Source organism: Somniosus microcephalus, chromosome 1, assembly GCF_052327205.1.
Source record: "Somniosus microcephalus isolate GS21.2 chromosome 1, FLI_Smic_1.0, whole genome shotgun sequence".
Taxonomy (NCBI): Eukaryota; Metazoa; Chordata; class Chondrichthyes; order Squaliformes; family Somniosidae; genus Somniosus; species Somniosus microcephalus.
Window position 1 is genome coordinate 27,253,359 of NC_140987.1, and position 20,808 is coordinate 27,274,166.

The following is a 20,808-nucleotide window of genomic DNA, read 5'->3' on the forward strand; positions in this document are numbered from 1 at the left end:
CTACCCTCCTGTTTTTACCCCCAAAGTGGATAACCTCGCATTTATCCACATTATAGTGCATCTGCCACGTATCCGCCCATTCCCCCAACCTGTCCAAATCGCACTGTAGCCTCCTGACATCCTCATCAGAGCCCACCCCTCCTCCTAGTTTAGTGTCGTCAGCGAATTTGGAAATATTGCATCCAATTCCCTGATCCAGATCATTTATATATATTGTGAACAGCTGGGGTCCCAGGACAGATCCTTGCGGCACCCCGCTGGTCACTGCCTGCCACTCCGAAAACGAGCCGTTTATTCCAACTCTCTGTTTTCTATCTGCCAGCCAGTTCTCTATCCACGTTAATACTTTGCCCCCAATCCCATGAGCCTTAATTTTGCATGATAATCTTTTGTGTGGAACCTTATCGAAGGCTTTCTGGAAGTCAAGGTACACCACATCCACTGGCTCTCCCCCATCTATTTTACCAGTTACTTCCTCAAAAAATTCCAGCAGATTAGTCAAACACGATTTACCCTTTGTAAATCCATGTTGACTCTGTCCGATCCTTTCCCCATTTGTCAAGTGCTCCGCTATTTTATCCTTAATAATGGACTCTAGCATTTTGCCCACAACCGATGTAAGGCTTACTGGTCTATAATTCCCTGCTTTCTCTCTACCCCCCTTTTTAAATATTGGGGTAACATTAGCTACCCTCCAATCCACGGGTACTGTTCCCGAGTCAATGGAGTTCCGGAAGATGATCCTTAGAGCATCTGCTATCTCCAGGGCCACCTCCTTAAGTACCCTAGGATGTAGTTTATCAGGCCCCGGGGATTTGTCGGCCTTTAGTCCCCTCAACTTACCCAACACCATATCCCTAGAGATACTAATTTCTGTCAGCTCCTCCCTCTCATTAGTCCCTATGTTTGCCGATATTCCTGGGAGGTTATTTGTGTCCTCCTTTGTGAATACAGAACCAAAGTATGAGTTTAATTGGTCTGCCATTTCCTTATTCTCCATTATATATTCTCCCGAATCGGACTGCAAGGGACCGACTTGGGATTTTACCAGTCTTTTCCTCCTGATATACCGATAAAAGCTTTTGCAGTCTGTCTTTATGTTTGCTGCAAGTTTACTTTCGTATTCTATTTTCCCCTTCCTGATTAATCCCTTTGTCCTCTTTTGCTGTATCCTGTACTGCCCCCAATCTTCCGGTCTGGTGCTTTTTTTTGCCAGTTGATATGCCCTTTTTTTTGATTTTATGCTGTCCCTAATTTCCCTCGTTATCCACGGTTGAGTCACCTTTTTAGGTTTATTTTTATGCCAAACCGGTATAAACATGTTCTGGAATTCTTCCATTCTATCTTTGAATGCTTGCCATTGTCTATCCACTGTCAATCCCCCCAGAAACACCACCCAATCAATCTTACCCAATTCCCGTCTCATACCCTCGTAATTCCCTTTATTTAAGTTCTGGACCTTAGTCTCTGATTCAATTTCCTCACTCTCCATCTCGACTGAGAGCTCGATCATATTATGATCGCTCTGACCCAAGGGGCCTCGTACAAGAAGATTGCTGATAAGTCCCTTCTCATTGCACAATACCCAGTCTAAAATGGCCTGATCTCGAGTCGGCTCCTCGACATATTGGTCCAGATAACCGTCCCGAAAACATTCCAGGAATTCCTCCTCCTCAGAATTTTTACTAATTTGGGTAGTCCAATCAATATGTAAATTAAAGTCACCCATGATGACAGCTGTGCTCTTATCGCACGCTTCTCTAATTTCCCTTTTTATGCCTTCCCTCACCTGCATATTACTATTTGGAGGCCTATATATCACACCCACTAACGTTTTCCTCCCCTTGCTATTTCTCATTTCTACCCATACAGATTCCGTTTCATCCGAGTTAATATCCTTCCTTTCCATTGCATTAATCCCCTCCTTTACCAGCAATGCTACCCCACCTCCCCTACCTTTTTGCCGATCCTTCCTAAATATTGTATATCCCTGGATGTTAAGTTCCCAGCCTTGCCCACCCTGCAGCCACGTTTCTGTAATCCCAATCAAATCATACTTGTTTACCTCTATTTCCACAACTAATTCATCCACCTTGTTCCTAATGCTTCTAGCAGCACAGCACAATTGCAAAGGCTAAGACTGCAGCTGATGGCTCTGTATTTAAGAGTTTCTGCCTTTACAAGTAAGATAAGAAGCGCCTTTCATAAACAATGTCATCAGTTTTATTTTAACTCTCATTGTTGTGAGATTGAAATGATTTGTGAATTTAATTAAATAACAAGGCTACTGATTTTTGCAACTGTGGACATGTTATTTCCCACTTGATCTTGCACTTTTCCACTAATATCTATTCAGTTTATTTTTGTTTTTGTGTAACATCTCCTCAAAACCAGAGTGGTGCATCTTAAGGATGTTACTCTTTAAGCAGTAGTGAGTAGTTATACCATATGTCTGATTCTATTAACTGTTGTATTAACCTTTTAATGCCAAAATCTTATTGTTATACTAACTGTATCACCAGTCTTCGAATGTGTTTTCCATATGGAATTGTTTTGATTTGAAAGGTTTTACAGTGAAACGGATAACCTGCACTATGCATATCTACATATAGCTACATCTACAGTGATAGAGATCTAAAGAGGTGATACATAATATAAAACATGAACTTAGAAATGCTAAACAGCAGCAACGGTTGGCACTTGTATGGCACCTTTACTGTAGTGAAAGTGTGAGTGGGGGTGGTTCAGACCCAGGTAGGAGTAGGGTGAAACGTTAGGAAAAGTGACCGAAAGCACCGTCCAGGAGGTGGATTTTAAAGAGGCTATTGAAGTCAGGGATAGATATAATGAGACGGAGGGGTTTGGGAAGAGAATTCTAGCGCGCAGGACAGAGACGGTGGAAGCTGGGTCGCTGACGGTGCAGGGGTCGCACAGCAAACCAGAATTGGAAGAGGGGAAGGCACGAGTTGGGCACAGAGAGGGCTGGAGGAAGTTATGGAGATTGGGTGGCGCAAATCCATGGAGGGTGAGGGTTCTGAAATCTATGTGCTGGGGGATGGAGAGCTGGCGAGCACGGGGTGATGGGGGAATCCTGTCATTCCAGTACTTTATTGTACACTTCTACAAAGGCATTTTGGAGCTTTTGACTATTTTCCGCCAATAACTCTCCTCGTCTTTTAATAGTAATTTCAGGAGCGGTTGCAGAGGGCTTTATTCTGGTGAATAAAAAAGTTATTCTTTGCTTTTGTGGATTTTTTTTAAAGCATTTTATTTGGCCTTTTCTGTCAGCTTTTCTTCCATTGTTGCCTTTCTCTGCTAATAGGGTGGCCAGGAACCTGCTGAGAGACTTCTGGTGCTGCAGGAAGCAGTCGGGCGATGTGCTCCTGTAATTGCCCTCTCCCCGTCCTGCCATCCCTCTTTGGGGGAAGTGATTGTCATTTGCCCAGGACCTGATGTCTGCCCACTGCTTCCCCTAACAGTATGGCTACCATTAGTCATCTCGCAATGTATGAAGAGTTGTGGGAATATGCCTACGTTGTACCGCCGTATGTCCCCGTGCTGCTTACAGGTTTTTTTTTAAACTGCAGTTCATACCGTTCTTGGCAGATACGCAGAACCTTTCGATGTGATGCCGTAAATTCACTGCTTTTGGCTAACCAGGGCAGGTTGTCACTTCCGTATGCTGCCAGTCTAACTCAATAGCCAGCTCTAACTGCTTCAGTTTTCAGCCATTCTTTGTCACCCTGTTCAGCCTGAAGTACTAACATTGCCATGGATTTATCAAATAGTATTGGGGGGGTGGGGAAATTGGGCCTAATGATCAGAAACAAGTATTAAGAAGTCTATAAATTTGAACAGGACACTGTTGACACTGAACTCATAAATTTTTGATGAGCAGCTCAAAAGGTAATGTGTATGTTTCTGCCCCCTCTTACTTTTTAAAAATGTTTTCACCTCATACAATTTGTGTTTCCCATCAGTATATTTACACCACTGAACTGCTTGACGCTGTGCAGTGATAAAAGGCTGTAACCCCCTGAAATGAGATAAGGTCTTGAAATTGCACTGTGTGGCTATTAGCTTGCAGACTCTTAAATGGATTAGCATGAAATTCCTTTGTATGCTATTATTAACTGAGCTGGGGGGGTTAGTACATTGGGCATTAATACACTAATATTCGCAGCACAGCACAGCACAATTGCAAAGGCTAAGACTGCAGCTGATGGCTCTGCCAGTAACACTTCCAATTACAAGGCTGAGGCCTGGAGACAACGACGCTGTAACTGCAACACAAATAGTGCAAACGTGCCCCGTCAGCCTCATGCAATCGCCTTAAGCATTGTAAATTAATGAGACACAACTATCCATTTCTCTTGACTGGGGGCGGGCTTTATGCTTGATTCCAAAAGTTTTAAACTGCCCCCGGGGAAGTCATGTTATTTTTCTTAGCTTTTAAGCATTTAATTTGCTGCATTTTTTGTCATGCGATTTTACTTTTAATTATTTTCTGCAACCTGTTTTCCTTCATTTTATTGCAAAACGCAGTCATTAGCATAACATGGTCTGTTTCAGGAATATCTTGGGGATCATCACAAAGAAGAACATATTAGAACACCTCGAGCAACTAAAACAGCACGTCGAACCTTTGGTGATTAGTCATGGCAGATCTACTAATTAGAGGAGTAAACTATCTTTAAAAAAAAAACTGCAGTGAGAGGAAGCATGAAACTTGTGATATGAAAACTATTAAAAACCCCATTTACTCAAAATTGTTTTGTAGATGGGAGTAATGGGAGTAGCTGAGGCCACGTGTCCGAATTGACTGCAAAACTGGAACTGTAATAATCTTAGTCAAAACTGTATAAAGCTGTGAAGAAGTCTTAAATGCCCCCTAATAAGACTGGATGAAATCCACCGACTATCGGTGACATTTTATTACCCCGAGACAGATGCAGGGTACAAATTGTTTGCACTTTTCTTCTTTTTCTCCCTGCCGTGGGCTTCAAGTGAGCGAACACACACACACACCCACCCAGCCTGACTGTGTGCTAACTTTCCACTGCCCTGCCAGCTTGACCAGAGCTGCAACGAATGGCGAGCAAGTAACTAGATGCTGTGCCTGTGGCTCTTGTTTTTCCTGCAGTTCGACCTCTGTTGATTTATAAACCACTGTGTGTATGTATATATTTTAACTTATTATTTATTGACAGCTAACAGTATAAGCTTGTTTTGGACCGCCGACACAGCAAGGTTAATTTAGTGACACACTACTTCCTTCATGCTGTAACTAGTGGTCTCGGAATCACACCCGAAGGGGTTGCGGTAGTGCCGTTCACTCTCGATATACCAGTCCCAGCAGTATCAACTGTGAATCTTTTTCCAATTCATTCTTGGGTCGCTGGCAAGGCCAGCACTTATTACCCATCCCTAGTTAGTCCCTTGAGACGGTGGCGGTGAGGATGCTTTCTTGAACCACTGGCAGCCCGCGTTGAGTTAGGTGTAGAGGGATTTTTCGAGAGTATTTTTTTCCCCTTATTGGACCTGGATTTCCTTTTTTTTTTTTTGCCTCTTCCTGGAGATTACATGGCCGCAGGCGGGGAGAAGGGGCTGGGTGGAGTTGGGGGTAGAAGTGTGCAGTCGTGATGCTTTCAGCCGTCATGGTGTGAGGCAGACTTGCTGGACCAGCTGGTCTTCTCCTGCCCCATGTACAGTATACCTACACTCTGTCGCCTTGCACGTGTGTTGAATCAGTCCAGTGAGACAACATGCTGATGCAGTTGCACACGATGACCCGGGCACGCTGTACCGACAGCGCCAGCTCAATGCTGGAATTGTCTTAGTGACTTCTGAGTGTAAGAAACATCCGCAGTGCTGAAAATCTTCAGTGCCTTCAAAAGGTAACCTGCGCATGTATCAAAATAATATGGGGGGTAATTCTAACCTAACTCGCCGGGCGAGGAACCTTGGGGATCAGATGGAAAGCTGGATTTACACCCTGCCCAATATTTACACTCCTTTGTCTTCAATGGAGAGTAGAATCAGGCGGAGCGTAAAACCAACGTTACACCTGATCCATCACTTTTCTGATGGCCGGATTATGTTAAAATTGTCCGCATTGAGTTTCTGTTTGGCGAGGCAACGTACACGGAGACTGGCTACACTTCACTGTTTTTAAGTGAGTTTGTGAGAACGCCGCTCGGTCACGATCCGGACCAGTAGCCAAAACCAAATAATTGGTAGTGTGCAGTCCCCGGTGACCTGTGGCTGCCAGCAGACAATAACGTGCAAGTGAGCTGACCTTTCGCACCCCTCTGACGAGTCTAGGGATCAAATGATTGGTGATCCCAAGAGTGGAGCTGTCTGTCCTCCCAACAGGGTCCGACAGTGCCCAGGTGTGGTTACATAGAAAGAAACATAGAAGATAGGAGCAGGAGTAGGCCATTCGGCCCCTCGAGCCTGCTCTGCCATTCAATGAGATCATGGCTGATCATCCAAATTCAGTACCCGGTCCCTGCTTTCTCCCCATACCCCTTGATCCCTTTAGCCGTAAGAAATATATCTAACTCCTTCTTGAATATATTTAATGAATTGGCCTCCACTGCCTTCTGTGGTAGAGAATTCCACAGGTTCACCACTCTCTGCGTGAAGAAATTCCTCCTCATCTCTGTCCTAAATGGCTTACCCCTTATCCTTAGACTGTGACCCCTGGTTCTGGACTCCCCGGCCATCGGGAACATCCTTCCTGCATCTAGTCTGTCTAGTCCTGTTACAATTTTATAAGTTTCATTCTTCTAAACTCCAGCGAGTATAAGCCCAATCGACCCAATCTCTCCTCATACGTCATTCCTGCCATCCCAGGTATCAGTCTGGTGAATTTTCGCTGCACTCCCTCCATGGCAAGTACATCCTTCCTCGGATAAGGTGACCAAAACTGCACACAGTACTCAAGATGTGGTCTCACCAAGGCCCTGTACAAGCAGCAAGACATCCTTGTTCCTGTACTCGAACCCTCTCGCTACGAAGGCCAACATACCATTTGTCTTCTTAACCTGCACCTGCATGCTTACCTTCAGCGACTGGTGCACAAGGACACCCAGGTCTCGTTGCACTTCCCCTTTTCCCAATCAATTGCCGTTCAGATAATAGTCTGCCTTCCTGTTTTTGCCACCAAAGTGGATAACCTCGCATTTATCCACATTATACTGCATCTGCCATGCTTCTGCCCAATCACCCAACCTGTCCAAATCATACTGGAGTTTCTCGGCATCCTCCTCACAGAACACACGCCCACCCAGCTTTGTGTCGTCTGCAAACTTGGAGATATTACATCTAGTTCCCTCGTCTAGATCATTTATATATATTGTGAATAGCTGGGGTCCTAGGACCGATCCCTGCGGTACCCCACTAGTCACTGCCTGCCACTCGGAAAAAGAGCCGTTTATTCCAACTCTTTGCTTCCTGTCTGCCAACCAGTTCTCTATCCAAGTCAGTACCTTGCCCCCAATCCCATGTGCCTTAACTTTACACGCTAATCTCTTATGCGGGTCCTTATCGAAAGCCTTCTGAAAGTCCAAATACACCACATCCACTGGTTCTCCCTTATCTATTCTACCAGTTACATCCTCAAAAAATTCCAGTAGATTAGTCAAGCATGATTTACCTTTTGTAAATCCATGTTGACTTTGTCCGATCCTGTCACTGTTTGCCAAGTGCTCTGCTATTACATCTTTTATAATGGACTCTAGCATTTTCCCCACTACCGATGTCAGACTTACCCGTCTATAATTCCCCGTTTTCTCTCTACCACCTTTTTTGAATAGTGGGGTAACATTAGCTACCCTCCAATCCATGGGAACTGTTCCAGAGTCTAATGAATTTTGGAAGATGACCATCAATGCATCTACTATTTCTAGGGCCACTTCCTTAAGTACCCTAGGATGTAGATTATCAGGCCCTGGGGATTTATCGGTTAAAAGGGGGGGTCCAGGTGTCTGCTCTAGCACCAATGTAGTAAAACTGCAGGTAGACTCGCTTCCCCCAAGGTGAGCTGCCATCCTCTGCTTCCATGTGAATTCTTTTTCTTCTACAGGTACTGCCTATACTGTCCCGGGATCAAAACCCGGGCCACTTGGCCACCAATGAACTGTGTAGAACGATACTTCAACCAAGGTCCCTCACCACCTGGTTGCAAGTCGTTAACCTGACCTGTCGGCCATCAGGTCTTGGTTGTCTTTTATTTGTTGCATCGAATTTTATAGCACAGAAACAGGCCATTCGGCCCAAGTGATCTAGGCTGGTGTTTATGCTCCACGTGAGCCTGAAATGTGACGTGTTGAAAATACAACAAAATAATGTCGGGCACCATTGTAGTGTGTGTCTTGAGAGTACCACAGAAAAAAACTTTTGTTGTAAATGTGTGCGTGTAATTTTTCAAATAGTGCACAACACCATTTGAATGATACAGGCACACATTTACAACAAAAGATTCTGGCTGGTAGTCGTACTGTGATTATTAAACTGATTTTTTTTTTTTGGTTTGATTTTCAAATTATTTTTATTTTTAAGTATTTGCCTCATATGCCTTGTCTTTTTACAACTGTAGTTGCATGCACGTTGTGCTTTATAGCTGATGGTCAAGACTCCTACAGTGTAAGAGCCTGTTCAGCTCATAGCCATGACCTTCCAATTTGTTTGGTGCTTTACAGTGGAATTGGTATGTATCAAACATTGACTGCCCCCCCCCCCCCCAAAGGTTTAGGCACTTGTGATCTGCTTTCTGCCAAATGTTACCTAATCCAATTAGTTTTAGGATTGATCAGTGCAGTGTTTCCCCTCCTTCACCCCCATACGCAAAAGTGCTTCATGCTCATAATTCATGTTTCATGCATCCTGCTGCTGTTCGAATACTAACCAGATTAACGGGGGTTGTGGCCCGGTTTTCCCCCCCTCCTTTCTGCTTTCTTCCCCTTAATAATTTTGTAGGACCCGCTCCATCTCCTTGCCAAATCCCGCTGCTAATAGCACCCACTGTGCTCATCTGAATCAATGAAATTAACAACATAAACCTGAAGTATTGTTTCTTTCTTGGGTTATAAAAGTTCCAGACCTTCCGCCCTGAGCGACCGCTTTGGAGTCACGAGTCCCGCGTTGGTACCGATCTCCGCCGATGGGATCAGCATCATTTTTTTTTCCCCTGTCATTTTCCAATCGCTTTTTTTTGTCCTGTTGCTGCTGCTCACTGCGGTTACCGTCCTCTCACTGAACAGATTTGTTTTTTTTTGTGTTTCCCTTTGTCCTTTTTTTCAGGCGCCTCCTTGGCATTATAACAAAAAAGGACATCCTCCGTCACATGGCTCAAATGGCAGACCAAGACCCGGAGTCAATCATGTTCAACTGAACACTATAGTGGAGGATCCCGAGGAAGGCGAGGAAGTGGTCCACCTGTTAAAGAGCACAGCGATCTGACGGCTCCAAAGATTTCAGCTCATCGGCGTCGCAGAAGGAAAAGGAAAAACAAAACCAAGCGTCTTTCCGCAGTTTAGTTGGCACTGAAAGCTGCTTTGATTGTAGGCGTTTGTCAGAAGTGGCCCACTTTAGTATTAAACCTGATGCTCGCCACTAAAAAAAAAGTCTATACCTAAATATTTCCACGTTTTAAGATTATTTTTTGTTGAGATGTGCTATTAAAGGATGGCGATCTAATGGCAGTGGAAAGATTGGTATATAAATGGTTATTTTTGCCACACTTGAACCACATTGCTCATTCATTGATTTGTTGGTGTCTCCTGGACTGCACGGAAGCAAGCCATCTCCTACACACGCGCCTCCCGAGGGTGCTGCATTTTCATACGGAACACACGGGGCAGCCGGAGCCTTGTTGGGGGCTTGTTGTTTGTTTTAAATTCAGCTCTGCTCATTTTCCCGGAACTCTTAACCACTTTTTTTTGCATCGGGAAAGCTGAATGGCTCCTGGGAATCTCGCTTTGTGGGAACACCCGCCGCCGCCTTAAGACGGATTCCGCGCGTGTAGAGCGAATGCGGTCAGAAAAGCACCAGGCTCGGGGGGTCCACACTGCCCGCGACATGCACCCAACGCGGAAGTACTAAACCAAAATCAGAAGTTCAAAAAAAAAGCACCTTTCTGATGTTTTGACAAGCCATGTAAGAAATAATTGGAGTCTGAGGATTGGCAGTTTGTGGAGAAAACACCTTTTATCCATCCTGTGTTTTTTTTTTCAAAGAATGTCTTTTAATGAAGTTTCGAGGGTCTATTAATGCAGAACAGCATGTTTTTGCTTAATTGGCGATTGATCCCTCCCCCACCCCTCTCACTACAAGAGGACGAATGATGGCCACCTGCTGCATTATGTTTTCGTGTATATCGACATTATGGATACGGTACAGCACAAATAATTGCGTTATGTGCCAGATCTGGGCCAAGGGTGTTCTAGTCTGACTGTCACCACTGTTTTACTGTTCATCATTGGAATTATTCTAACTGGAATCCTTTCACACGGTTTATTTTCTAGGACTCAGTAAGTTATCGTGACAAAATGTGCGTTTCATCTTCAGGGCAAATGTGAATTTTTTTTTTTTACTGTCGACATCAATGGGCGAGTCCTGCTATTGAAGCCGTCTTGGGTGCGTTTAAGGTTTAGTTTTAGCACTTTGAATTCAGGTTATTATTCAGCATTAAGTTGGCAGTTTCGACATGTTTACGAAACGATTGGGATCATCTCCAACTAAATTGACTTTAACTGATACAACTGCAAAATTGGCATTCATGCATTTTTTTTTAATGAGTCCATTTATTTTAGGACACTTAAGGCATCTCCTGTGTAGTTATTTTTAAGGAATATCAGACTAAAATATAAACTCTTAAAAAGCAGATGTTGCTTTTTAAATTACTTGAAGTTTGCACTAAATCATAAAATGTTAATCAAAGGTAGCCTACACTTTCCATGTACAGAATTGGATGGATTTGATTAGCAGATCCCATTTTGTTCTGCCACGCTGCTGGTAGGAGACTGAGACTCTGAGCATTTTTAACAGACCTCGAGCTTGCTTGGGAGAGCGGAATATAGTGTGAGCTACTTTCAGAATGGTTAAGCGTAATCAGTTAATTGCTTCCTTGCATTCATCGTGCACCCTGGACCATTAATTTAGCGAAGACGTGTAGAAGATCAGACATCATTGTAAGCTGCGTAGAAAAAAATTATGGTTAGTATTGTAAAAAAAAAGGTCTCCAAATAAAGAAATCCGCACAGACTTCAACACCTCTCATACAGGATGCTGTTCAAAGACTACAATCACAGCATTTTAAGGAAGCGTTGGATGGGCTTTTCAATTCAACTTAGTAACTGGGAGCTGTAATAACGCCAAAGCTGGAAATCGCAAATTACAAATGGAAAATGCTGGAGATACACAGCAGGAGTGTCGGCAGTTGTAAAGGGAGAAGACAAGCTAACGAATTCCCCCCCCCCTTTTTGGATACAGATCATGACCAAGTTCAGGTCTGCCCCCCCCCCCAAAAAAAAATGATGAGCTGCCTTTCCTCTTGTCGGCTGCTGTGTGTCTCACATAGAAAGTACAGCAGAGAAACGGGCCCTTTGGCCCCGCAGCTCCCTGCCGCCCTCTGTGCTCCACGCCAGCCTCCTCATCTCACCCAGTCAGCAGAACCTTCTACTTCCTTTCTCCCTCGTGTGTTTATCGAGCTTCCCTTTTAATGCATCTCACCTCAAACACTCCCTTGGGCACTCACTCTCTGGGTAAAGAATGCCTGCCGTGTATCTCTGGCGTTTTCTGCTTTTACGCGGCAACCGTAGTGTCTACGGCACCTGATGAGACTCCCTCTCTTTCTCCACCTCCTCCCCCCAAAATGCCTGCCAGATATGGCGGGAAGTTTTAAAGCAAGAGCCACTGGGGATGGCGCCCGTGTCCGGTTGTTATCTGTCGCCCTGCTTTCGGTTAATGAAGAATGCTTCGTCTTTGTTAACCTGTGATGTTGCCTAGAATTGTACGTAATACTGATCCTGGATGTTTTTTATTTATATTTGGTGTGTTAGAATTTCACATTCTTAAGGTGAGCTTAATTATGGTTACTGTGAATGTTTTGATTGTATAATATATTGTATTAAATTCTCTGTTAAAACAGTAAACCTTTGTTGGGAATTTAATTGGGGCTTTGCCACATCTCATACTTGCCATGTTGATTTTATCCTTTTTTATTATTCAATCAGAAGTCTAAATTAAAACCATGCAGGCCAGAAGGTCATAGGTTCCATTCTTATCTCCTATATTAAGTTCTCTGATCTCAATCAAGCTTTTTTATAATTAATTCTCGGGATCTCTAATTCTGCCCTCTTGAGCATCCCCGATTTTAATCACTCCACCATTGGTGGCCGTGCCTTCAGCTGTCAAGGCCCTAAGCTCTGGAATTCCCTCCCTAAACCCCTCTGTCTCTTTACCTCTCTTTCCTCCTTTAAGATGCTCTTTAAAATCTAGCTCTTTGACCAAGGCCCCTGTCCTAATATCTCCTTATGTGGCTTGGTGTCAAACTTTGTTTAATAACGCTCCTGTGAAATGCCTTTTGAGACGTTTTACTATGTTAAAAGCGCTATATAAATGCAAGTTGTTGTTGGGATGTGAACGTTGCTGGCAAGGCCAGCATTTATTGCCCATCCCTAGTTGCCCTTGAGAAGGTGATGGTGAGCCACCTTCTTGAACCGCTGCAGTCTGTGTGGTGAAGGAACTCCCATAGTGCTGTTAGGTCGGGAGTTCCAGGACTTTGACCCAGCGACGATGAAGAAACAGGTGGCAAAAGGTGCATTACAATTGTGCTTTGCATACTTGGAAGGGAAGATCGGCCAGTGTTCCCACTGCTGATTGCTGTCTGGTGATGCCTGCTGGAAAGCGCGGTTGCTTGGCTAGGATCAGGCTTGGCTGTGGTGCGTGTTAAGGTGCTGACACTCCTCTAGACTTCTAAAATCATAGAATAGTACAGCACAGAAGGAGGCCTTTTGGCCCATCGAGTCTGCACCTGCAGACATGGAGAATGGTCACTTGCTGAGGGATTGGAGGACACAAAGAGCCCCTGGAACTCTCTCCTTCAGGAGAGATGGGGAGGAGAAATTTGACAAAAGAAAGATCTGTCAGGCACCCGCTCAATGTGCCAATAATTTTTTTTTTTTAATTTTAAAACTGAAAGCTGAAGTGATTTGTTGTGAATGAACTGATTTGAGATGTGATAGGATGCTAAATAAATGCAGATCTATTTCTTGTAATGTCTTCCTGGTGCTGCAGCTATTTGTCGTTTTGAGAATGTGCCTGCTTTCCGTGAGAGATTGCTTTACAAAATGACTTCCCATTGTATTCTAAAGATGCTTTAAATCCTTTATATCCGAGTAGATGTTGGCCGTGGCTCACTCACTTCTGAGTCACTTGTGGGTTCAAGCCTCACTCCAGAGACCTGAGCACGTAATCCAGGCTGACGCTCTCAGTGCAGCGCTGAGGGAGTGCCGCACTGTCGGAGGCGCTGTCTTTCGGATGAGATGTTAAACCGAGGCCCAGCCTACCCTCTCGGGTGGATGTAAAAGATCCCATGGCACCATTTTGAAGAAGAGCAGGGGAGTTATCCCCGGTGTCCTGGCCAATATTTATCCCTCAACCAACATCACTAAAAGTGGGTTATCTGGTCATTTATCTAAATTTGCTGCATGTGAGAGTTTGCCTGCATTACAATAGTGGCCACACTTCAAAAGTACTTCATTGGTTGTGAAGCACCTTGGGTTGGGAGGCTGTGGTAGCCATTTTTCTTGAGTTCCAGATCCCGCAATTGCTTCCAGTAACTGAAAGATTGCACAAACCAGCAGTGACATAGATGAGAATAGAAAAACTATTTTTTAAATGGTGAGAAACTTTTAAATGTTGGTATTCAGAGCGATTTGGGTGTCCTCGTGCAAGAAACACAGAAAGCTAGCATGCAGGTACAGCAAGCAATAAGGAAGGTAAATGGCATGTTGGCCTTTATTGCAAGGGGGGTTGGAGTATAAGAGTAAGGAAGTCTTGCTACAATTGTACAGGGCCTTGGTGAGACCACACCTGGAGTACTGTGCACAGTTTTGGTCTCCTTATCAAAGGAAGGATATACTTGCCTTGGAGGCGGTGCAACGAAGGTTCACTAGATTGATTCCTGAGATGAGAGGGCTGTCCTATGATGAGAGATTGTGTAGAATGGGCCGATATTCTCTGGAGTTTAGAAAAATGAGAGGCGATCTCATTGAAACATACAGGATTCTGAAGGGGATTGACAGGGTAGATGCTGAGAGGTTGTTTCCCCTGGCCGGAGTGTCTAGAACGAGGAGGCATAGTCTCAGGATAAGGGGTCGGCCATTTAAGACTGAGATGAGGAGGAATTTCTTCACTCAGAGGGTTGTGAATCTTTGGAATTCTGTGCCCCAGAAGGCTGTGAATGCTGAGTCGTTGAGTATATTCAAGGCTGAGATCGATAGATTTTTGGACTCTAGGGGAATCAAGGGGTATGGAGATCGGGCGGGAAAGTGGAGTTGAGGTCGATGATCAGCCATGATCTTATTGAATGGCGGAGCAGGCTCGAGGGGCCGAATGGGCGACTCCTGCTCCTGTTTCTTATGTTGTTATGTTTCTAGAATCATCGGAATAGTACAGCACAGAAGGAGGGATATACTTGCCATAGAGGGAGTGCAACGAAGGTTCACGAGATTGATTCCTGGGATGGCGGGACTGTTGTATGAGAAGAGATTGAGTAAACTAGGCCTGTATTCTCTTGAATTCAGAAGAATGAGGGGGGATCTATATGAAGCATACAAAGTTATTACAGGGCTTGATAGGGTGGATGCTGGGAGAATGTTTCCCTTGGCTGGGGAGTCTAGAACCAGGGGCCTCAGGATAAAGGGTAGGCCATTCAGGACTGAGATGAGAAGATATTTCTTCACACAGAGGGTGGTGAATCTTTGGAATTCTCTACCCCAGAGGGCTGTGGATGCTCACTCATTGGGTATACTCAAAACAGAAGTCGATAGATTTCTGACTAGTAAGGGCATCAAGGGATACGGCGATAAGGCCGGTGAATGGAATTGAGGCAGAAGATCAGCCATGATCTCATTGAATGGCGGAGCAGGCGCGAAGGGCTGAATGGCCGACTCCTGCTCCTATTTCTTATGTTCTAAGGAGGCCATTAGGCTCATCATGTTTGCACCGGTTCTTTCGAAAAGTAATCCAGTTAGTCCCACTCACCTGCTCTTTCCCCATATCCCTGCAATTTTTACTCCTTCAGGTAGTTATACAATTTTTGGAAAACTATTATTATAGCTTTTTAATGGATTATATTGCCTGCATAACAACAGTGACTGCCCTTCAAAGCTAAACCACTAGTTGTAAGGTGCTTTGGCATATACTGTGGACTTGATTATGTGCAAGTTAGAAGAATTAAGAACTTGTATCCATATAGGACCTCAGGATGTCCCGGTGCTCTCCACCGCCAATGATTATTTGGTTTTAAAGTGTTGGTCACTTGTTGCCTAGGTAACTAGTTTTTGCACAGCAAGATCTCACAAACAGAAATTCGATAAATGAGCAGTAATCTGTTTTGGTGGTGTTGGTCATTTCTGCTTTCTTTCTTCCCTGTTCCTTCATCCCTATCCTTTTCATCTGTGTCAAAACTAAAGAAGCGGAGCGTAAGAGGTAAATGTACACTAATCATGAGGGGTCTAGACCGAGTAGATAGAGAGAAACTGTTCCCATTGGCGGCAGGGTTGAGAACCAGAGGACACAGTTTTAAGGTGATTCGCAGAAGAACCAAAGGCGACATGAGGAAAAAATGTTTTACACAGTGAGTGGTTGAGATCTGGAATGCACTGCCTGAAAAGGTGGTGGAGTCAGACTCGATCACGGCTTTCAAAAGTACCTAAAGGAAAAAAGTTTGCAGGGTTACAGGGAAAGGGCGGGGTGTGGGACTAGCTGAAGCATTCTTGCAGAGAGCCGGCATGGGCTTGACGGGCCGAATGGCCGCCTTCCGTGCTGTAACCATTCTATGGTTCTATGATATACCCACGTCCGAAATCAATGTTGTATCAATGCAGCAATATGCAACTCCTAAATCTCTTCATTGTTATTAGCAATTTTAAAGGACCTGACCCAAAGGCAAACCAGAGTAAGTGCAGTGTGATTATCAAAAAGATGTGTAAATGTGCTGTTTAAAAAATATCTATTTTTGCTTCTACCGAGTTTGGTTCCTCCTCCTAATTCTGCAGCTGAAGACTAAAGAGGCAACCTCCTTTGAGTCTTTGAAAATAAAACAATTGAAAGTCCTGAACGAAAATCACAAATGCCAGGAATAGGCAATAAGTGTGTCAGCGTGAGAGAGGTTTTTATTCTCTTTGCAGACGCTGTGTGCATTTTCCAGCAGCTTTCGTTCCTGGCTCCCTACCAGAGGTGAACAGAAATCTTGGGAGTTGCTTTACCTGCACATCAGGAATTTGTTATGCGGGGAAAATACAGGTAAATAATCCAAATCCTGCCATTCAGTGGCACTGTAGTTCTGTACACTGATGTGCTGCATCAAATGGCTACTCATTGGGCTCGAATTTCCAAGCCCCTTGGAGGCGGGCGAGGTGGGAAAATTGCAGAATCGGGGGGCAGGAACCCATCCCGCCCCCAACCCGCCTCCGTGCCAATGTCCCAGGAGGCGGGTATCCGACCTGTGCTGGGAGCCGCCTCCCCGAGGTGGGAAGGGGATTAGTGCCAATTAACTGGCTGTTAACAGGCAGTTTTTTTGCCTAATCTCTATTTTTAGCCTTGGAAGTGTGGGCTTCCCGACGGCTCCGAACCACGGCAAGTTAGCGAGGCGGACCGTCGGTCTGCAGGGGTTGGAGGGGTCGAGATGTCCGTTGTGCAGGTGAGTGATGGGTGCATGTGTGTGAGGTAAGTGTAAAGTGTTTTAATAAGTTTTACTTACCTTTACTTTCTCCTGCAGGTTTCCTTCCTTCAGGTCTCGGGAGTCCCTCAGTTCACCGGCACAGAAAGCAGAATGGCCGCTGAACTGTCAAAAGCTGCAGCCTCTGCTTTCTGGTCTGGAGAGCTCTCTAACTGAGTCCGAGTAGAAGGACTCAAGTTAGAAGACAGATTGTCAGTGTTTGACAGCATCACAGAGCTGTCAAATGCTGATTTTTCATCTGTCAAAAGCTCTTGACAGATGAAATGTCAATCGCTGATGTCACCAGGTGTCCTTTAATTGGCCTGCTGAACCCGCAAGGCCAATCAAGGGAAAATAGCGTGGGTTGGCCACAAGTCGATGGAGGCGGGACTACAACCCGAAAAGTGGGAGTTCCACCTCCATCACGTCCCCATTGACAAAATCCAGCCCTATACAGCACAGGAGTAGGCCATTCGGCCCATTGTGCCTGTGCCAGAAAATCTGCTCGTGCATTGTTATTTTTTGAAATGTATCTGTATTGTGTTCACTGAATGTTTCTTTATCCAAAAACCTATGAGAAAGTGTAATGCAGCTCCCTCATTGATTTGGTGGGGCTGAGCCATACAGAGGACGATGGTGTTGGGTTTAATCCCCTGTCTGTGTTGATTTGCCTTGCTCTTAGTTGGGGGTTCTACACCTGCCCTGGGATTAGGGAGGATGGAAATTGACCAACATTCCTACTCCTGATCATATCCCCCCCTCACCACCCCCCGTGCAGGTCGGACTGCACTGTAGAATAGGCCGATGACACTCCACTGTGAAAGCTCACTCGTGAATGGACACTTAGGCAAGGTACCAGAGTGCCGCTGGAGCCTTTTAACCTAACCTTTAAAACATTTTCTTTCTGAGGTAAGTAAATTCACACAATTACTTCATATGTCCATTTAAAGGAAAGTTTGCAGGGCTATGGGGAAGGAGCAGGCGAAATGGGATTAATTGGAGAGCTCTTTCAAAGAGCAGGCACAGGCACGATGGGCCGAATGGCCTCCTTCTGTGCTGTATGATTCTATGCGTCTGTTCTCTATATAAATTTAATTGAAAGTGACAAAATTGGGGGGGGGGGATGGGGGGGCGAAAAAAGAGGTTCCTGCTCCTATTTCTTGTGTTCTTATTGGGAATAGTGCAGGAAGGTGGAGTTGAGGTAGATCAGCCATAATATTATTGAATAGCAGAGTAGGTTCAAAGGGCTGAATGGCCCACTCCTGCTCCTCTTTCTTATGTTCTTGCGACAAAATATCAGCCACTGAATAAAATGAGTCGGATTTAAGTTTGGTTTCGATTGAGTTTGCCAAATGTTGTCTGACCTAAAATTGAAGGCATGAGCAATGCCCCACAATGCAAGCTGCCATTCTCGCAGTCCATAGCTTTTCAAGCTGGACTTCACTTTTCTTCGACGATAGCAAAATACTGCGGATGCTGGAAATCCGAAATAACAACAGAAAATGCTGGAAAAACTCAGCAGGCCAGGCAACATCCGTGGAGAGAAAATAGAGTCGACGTTTCGGGTCAAAACCCTTTTTCAAAACTGAAAAGGAAATGAAATAGATCGAAAGGCAGGGCTGGGAGAGAACAAAAGAAGTGAAGAGACATTAAGAGGTATTCAAAACCAGACGAGATGGTGATAGGACTAGTGGAGACAAAAGACGGCTCTAGATTAGGTGTGAAATGTGCTGGCAGAATGGGAGACAGCTGCCATGTGGGAGAGAGAAAAAAGGGGGGGGGGAGGGGGGAATAGGGCCAAAACAAAGATGTGGATAAAATATAAGCAAAAATGTAATGGGGGCCGAGGTTATGATCTGAAATTGTTGAACTCGATGTTGAGTCCGGAAGGCTGTAAAGTGCCTAATCGGAAGATGAGGTGCTGCTCCTCGAGTTTATGGTGAGCTTCCGTGGAACAATGCAAGAGCCCTTTTTTTTTCTCTCCCACATGGCAGCTGTCTCTCATTCTGCCAGTACATTTCACACCTAATCTAGAGCCGTCTTTTGTCTCACTAGTCCTATCACCATCTCGTCTGGTTTTGAATACCTCTTAATGTCTCTTCACTTCTCTTGTTCTCTCCCAGCCCGGCCTTTCGATCTATTTCATTTCCTTTCCAGTTTTGAAAAAGGGTTAGACCCGAAACATTGACTCTATTTTCTCTCCATGGATGTTGCCTGGCCTGCTGAGTTTTTCCAGCATTTTCTGTTGTTACTTCACTTTTCTTCACTGGATTTCTTTCAAAGGTGGCTCCTGGGCTGGAAGCTCCTTTCTGAGCTGCACTTCTCTTCAACTGTATCCGTGGTCATCCATTGCCATCTTTTGCCTCAATCTCCTTTCTTCCGTTGCTTAAGATACCCTGCCTCTGATAGTGAAAGCATTTCAGCCCAAACTACAAGTTCAAACTACGAGTTCAAAGCTGCTCCTGCAATGCTCACTGCCCATCCCCCGACTCCGTGTGTCTTTGTTCTCACTGAGCTCTTTCAACTGTCGGAACTCTGCTGAAACTTGACCTCTATCACTGGATTCCTCGCGAACAGGACTTCGGTGACTCTTCTCTCTCACTTAGGCAGTCCCTCGGAACCGAGGATGACTTGCTTCCACACTAAAAGTGAGTGCTCAGGTGACTGATGAGTCCAGTGCAGGACCTACAGTCTCTGTCACAGGTGGGGCAGACGGTGGTTGAAGGGGTGGGTGGGTGGGGTGCTTGGGTTGACGTGCGCTCCTTGCGCTTGGCTTCCGCTTGCTCCCGGCAAAGAGACTCGAGGTGTTCGGCGCCTTCCCGGATGCTTCTCCTCCACTTTGTGCGGTCTTGGGCTAGGGATTCCCAGGTGTTGGTGGGGATGTTACACTTTTTCAAGGAGGCTTTGAGGGTGTCCTTGAAGCATTTTCTCTGCCCACCTGGGGCTCTCTTGCCGTGTCGGAGCTCCGAGTAGAGCACTTGTTTTGGGAGTCTCGTATCGGGCATGCAGACGACGTGGCCTGTTCATCGGAGCTGATCAAGCGTGGTCAAAGCTTTGATGCTGGGGATGTTGGCCTGAGCAAGAACACTGACGGTGCGCCTATTCTGCCAATGGATTTGCAGGATCTTGCGGAGGCAGCATTGGTGATACCCCTCCGGTGCATTGAGGTGCCTGCTGTACATGGTCCATGTCTCTGAGGCATACAGGAGGGTGGGTATCACTACTGCTCTGTAGACCATGAGCTTGGTGCCGGGTTTGAGGTCCTGGTCTTCAAACACTCTCTTCCTCAGGCAACCAAAGGCTGCACACTGAAGGCGGTGTTGGACTTCGTCATCGACGTTTGCCCTTGTTGACAGTAGGCTCCCGAGGTATGGAAAGTGGTCCACGTTGTCCAAGGCCTTGTCGTGGATTTTGATAATCGGGGGGCAGTACTGTGTGGCAGGGGCAGGTTGTTAGAGGACCTTTGTCTTACGGGTGTTTAGTGTAAGGCCCATACTCTTGTACGCTTCAGTGAGGGTGTTGACGATGGTTTGGAGTTTGACCTCCGAGTGTGTGCAGACGCAAGCATCGCCTGCATACTGTAATTTGATGACAGAGGATGGGACGACCCTCGATCTGGACTGGAGGCGACGGAGGTTGAACAGTTTCCCGTTTGTTCTGTAGATTAGCTCCACTCCAGTGGGGAGCTTACTAAGGGTGAGATGGAGCATTGCAGCAAGGAAGATCAAGAAGAGCGTTGGTGTGATGACACAGCCTTGCTTGACCCCGGTCTGTACGTGAATTGGGTCTGTGGTGGAACTGTTGGTCAGGATCACGGCTTGCATGTCATCGTGAAGCAGGCGGAGGATGGTGACATA

The 20,808-nt window shown here is 45.4% G+C and overlaps 1 protein-coding gene across 13 annotated transcripts in view; it reads left to right on the plus strand.

Moving 5' to 3' along the window:
* The window catches only part of LOC147124002 (H(+)/Cl(-) exchange transporter 3), a 193,632-nt gene extending 181,474 nt beyond the window's left edge, over positions 1–12,158 (plus strand). For 9 of the 13 annotated variants that reach the window (XM_085976242.1, XM_085976652.1, XM_085976158.1 and 6 more), the window contains one exon: positions 9,307–12,158. In XM_085976242.1, coding sequence (XP_085832368.1) covers positions 9,307–9,465 — 159 coding nt within the window. In that variant the 3' untranslated portion in view covers positions 9,466–12,158. Of the gene's footprint in view, positions 1–4,572; positions 4,649–9,306 lie in introns of all 13 variants that reach the window. The other 4 variants (XM_085976327.1, XM_085976445.1, XR_015075155.1 and 1 more) reach the window with 3 other exon arrangements.
* Positions 12,159–20,808: the final 8,650 nt, after the last annotated feature.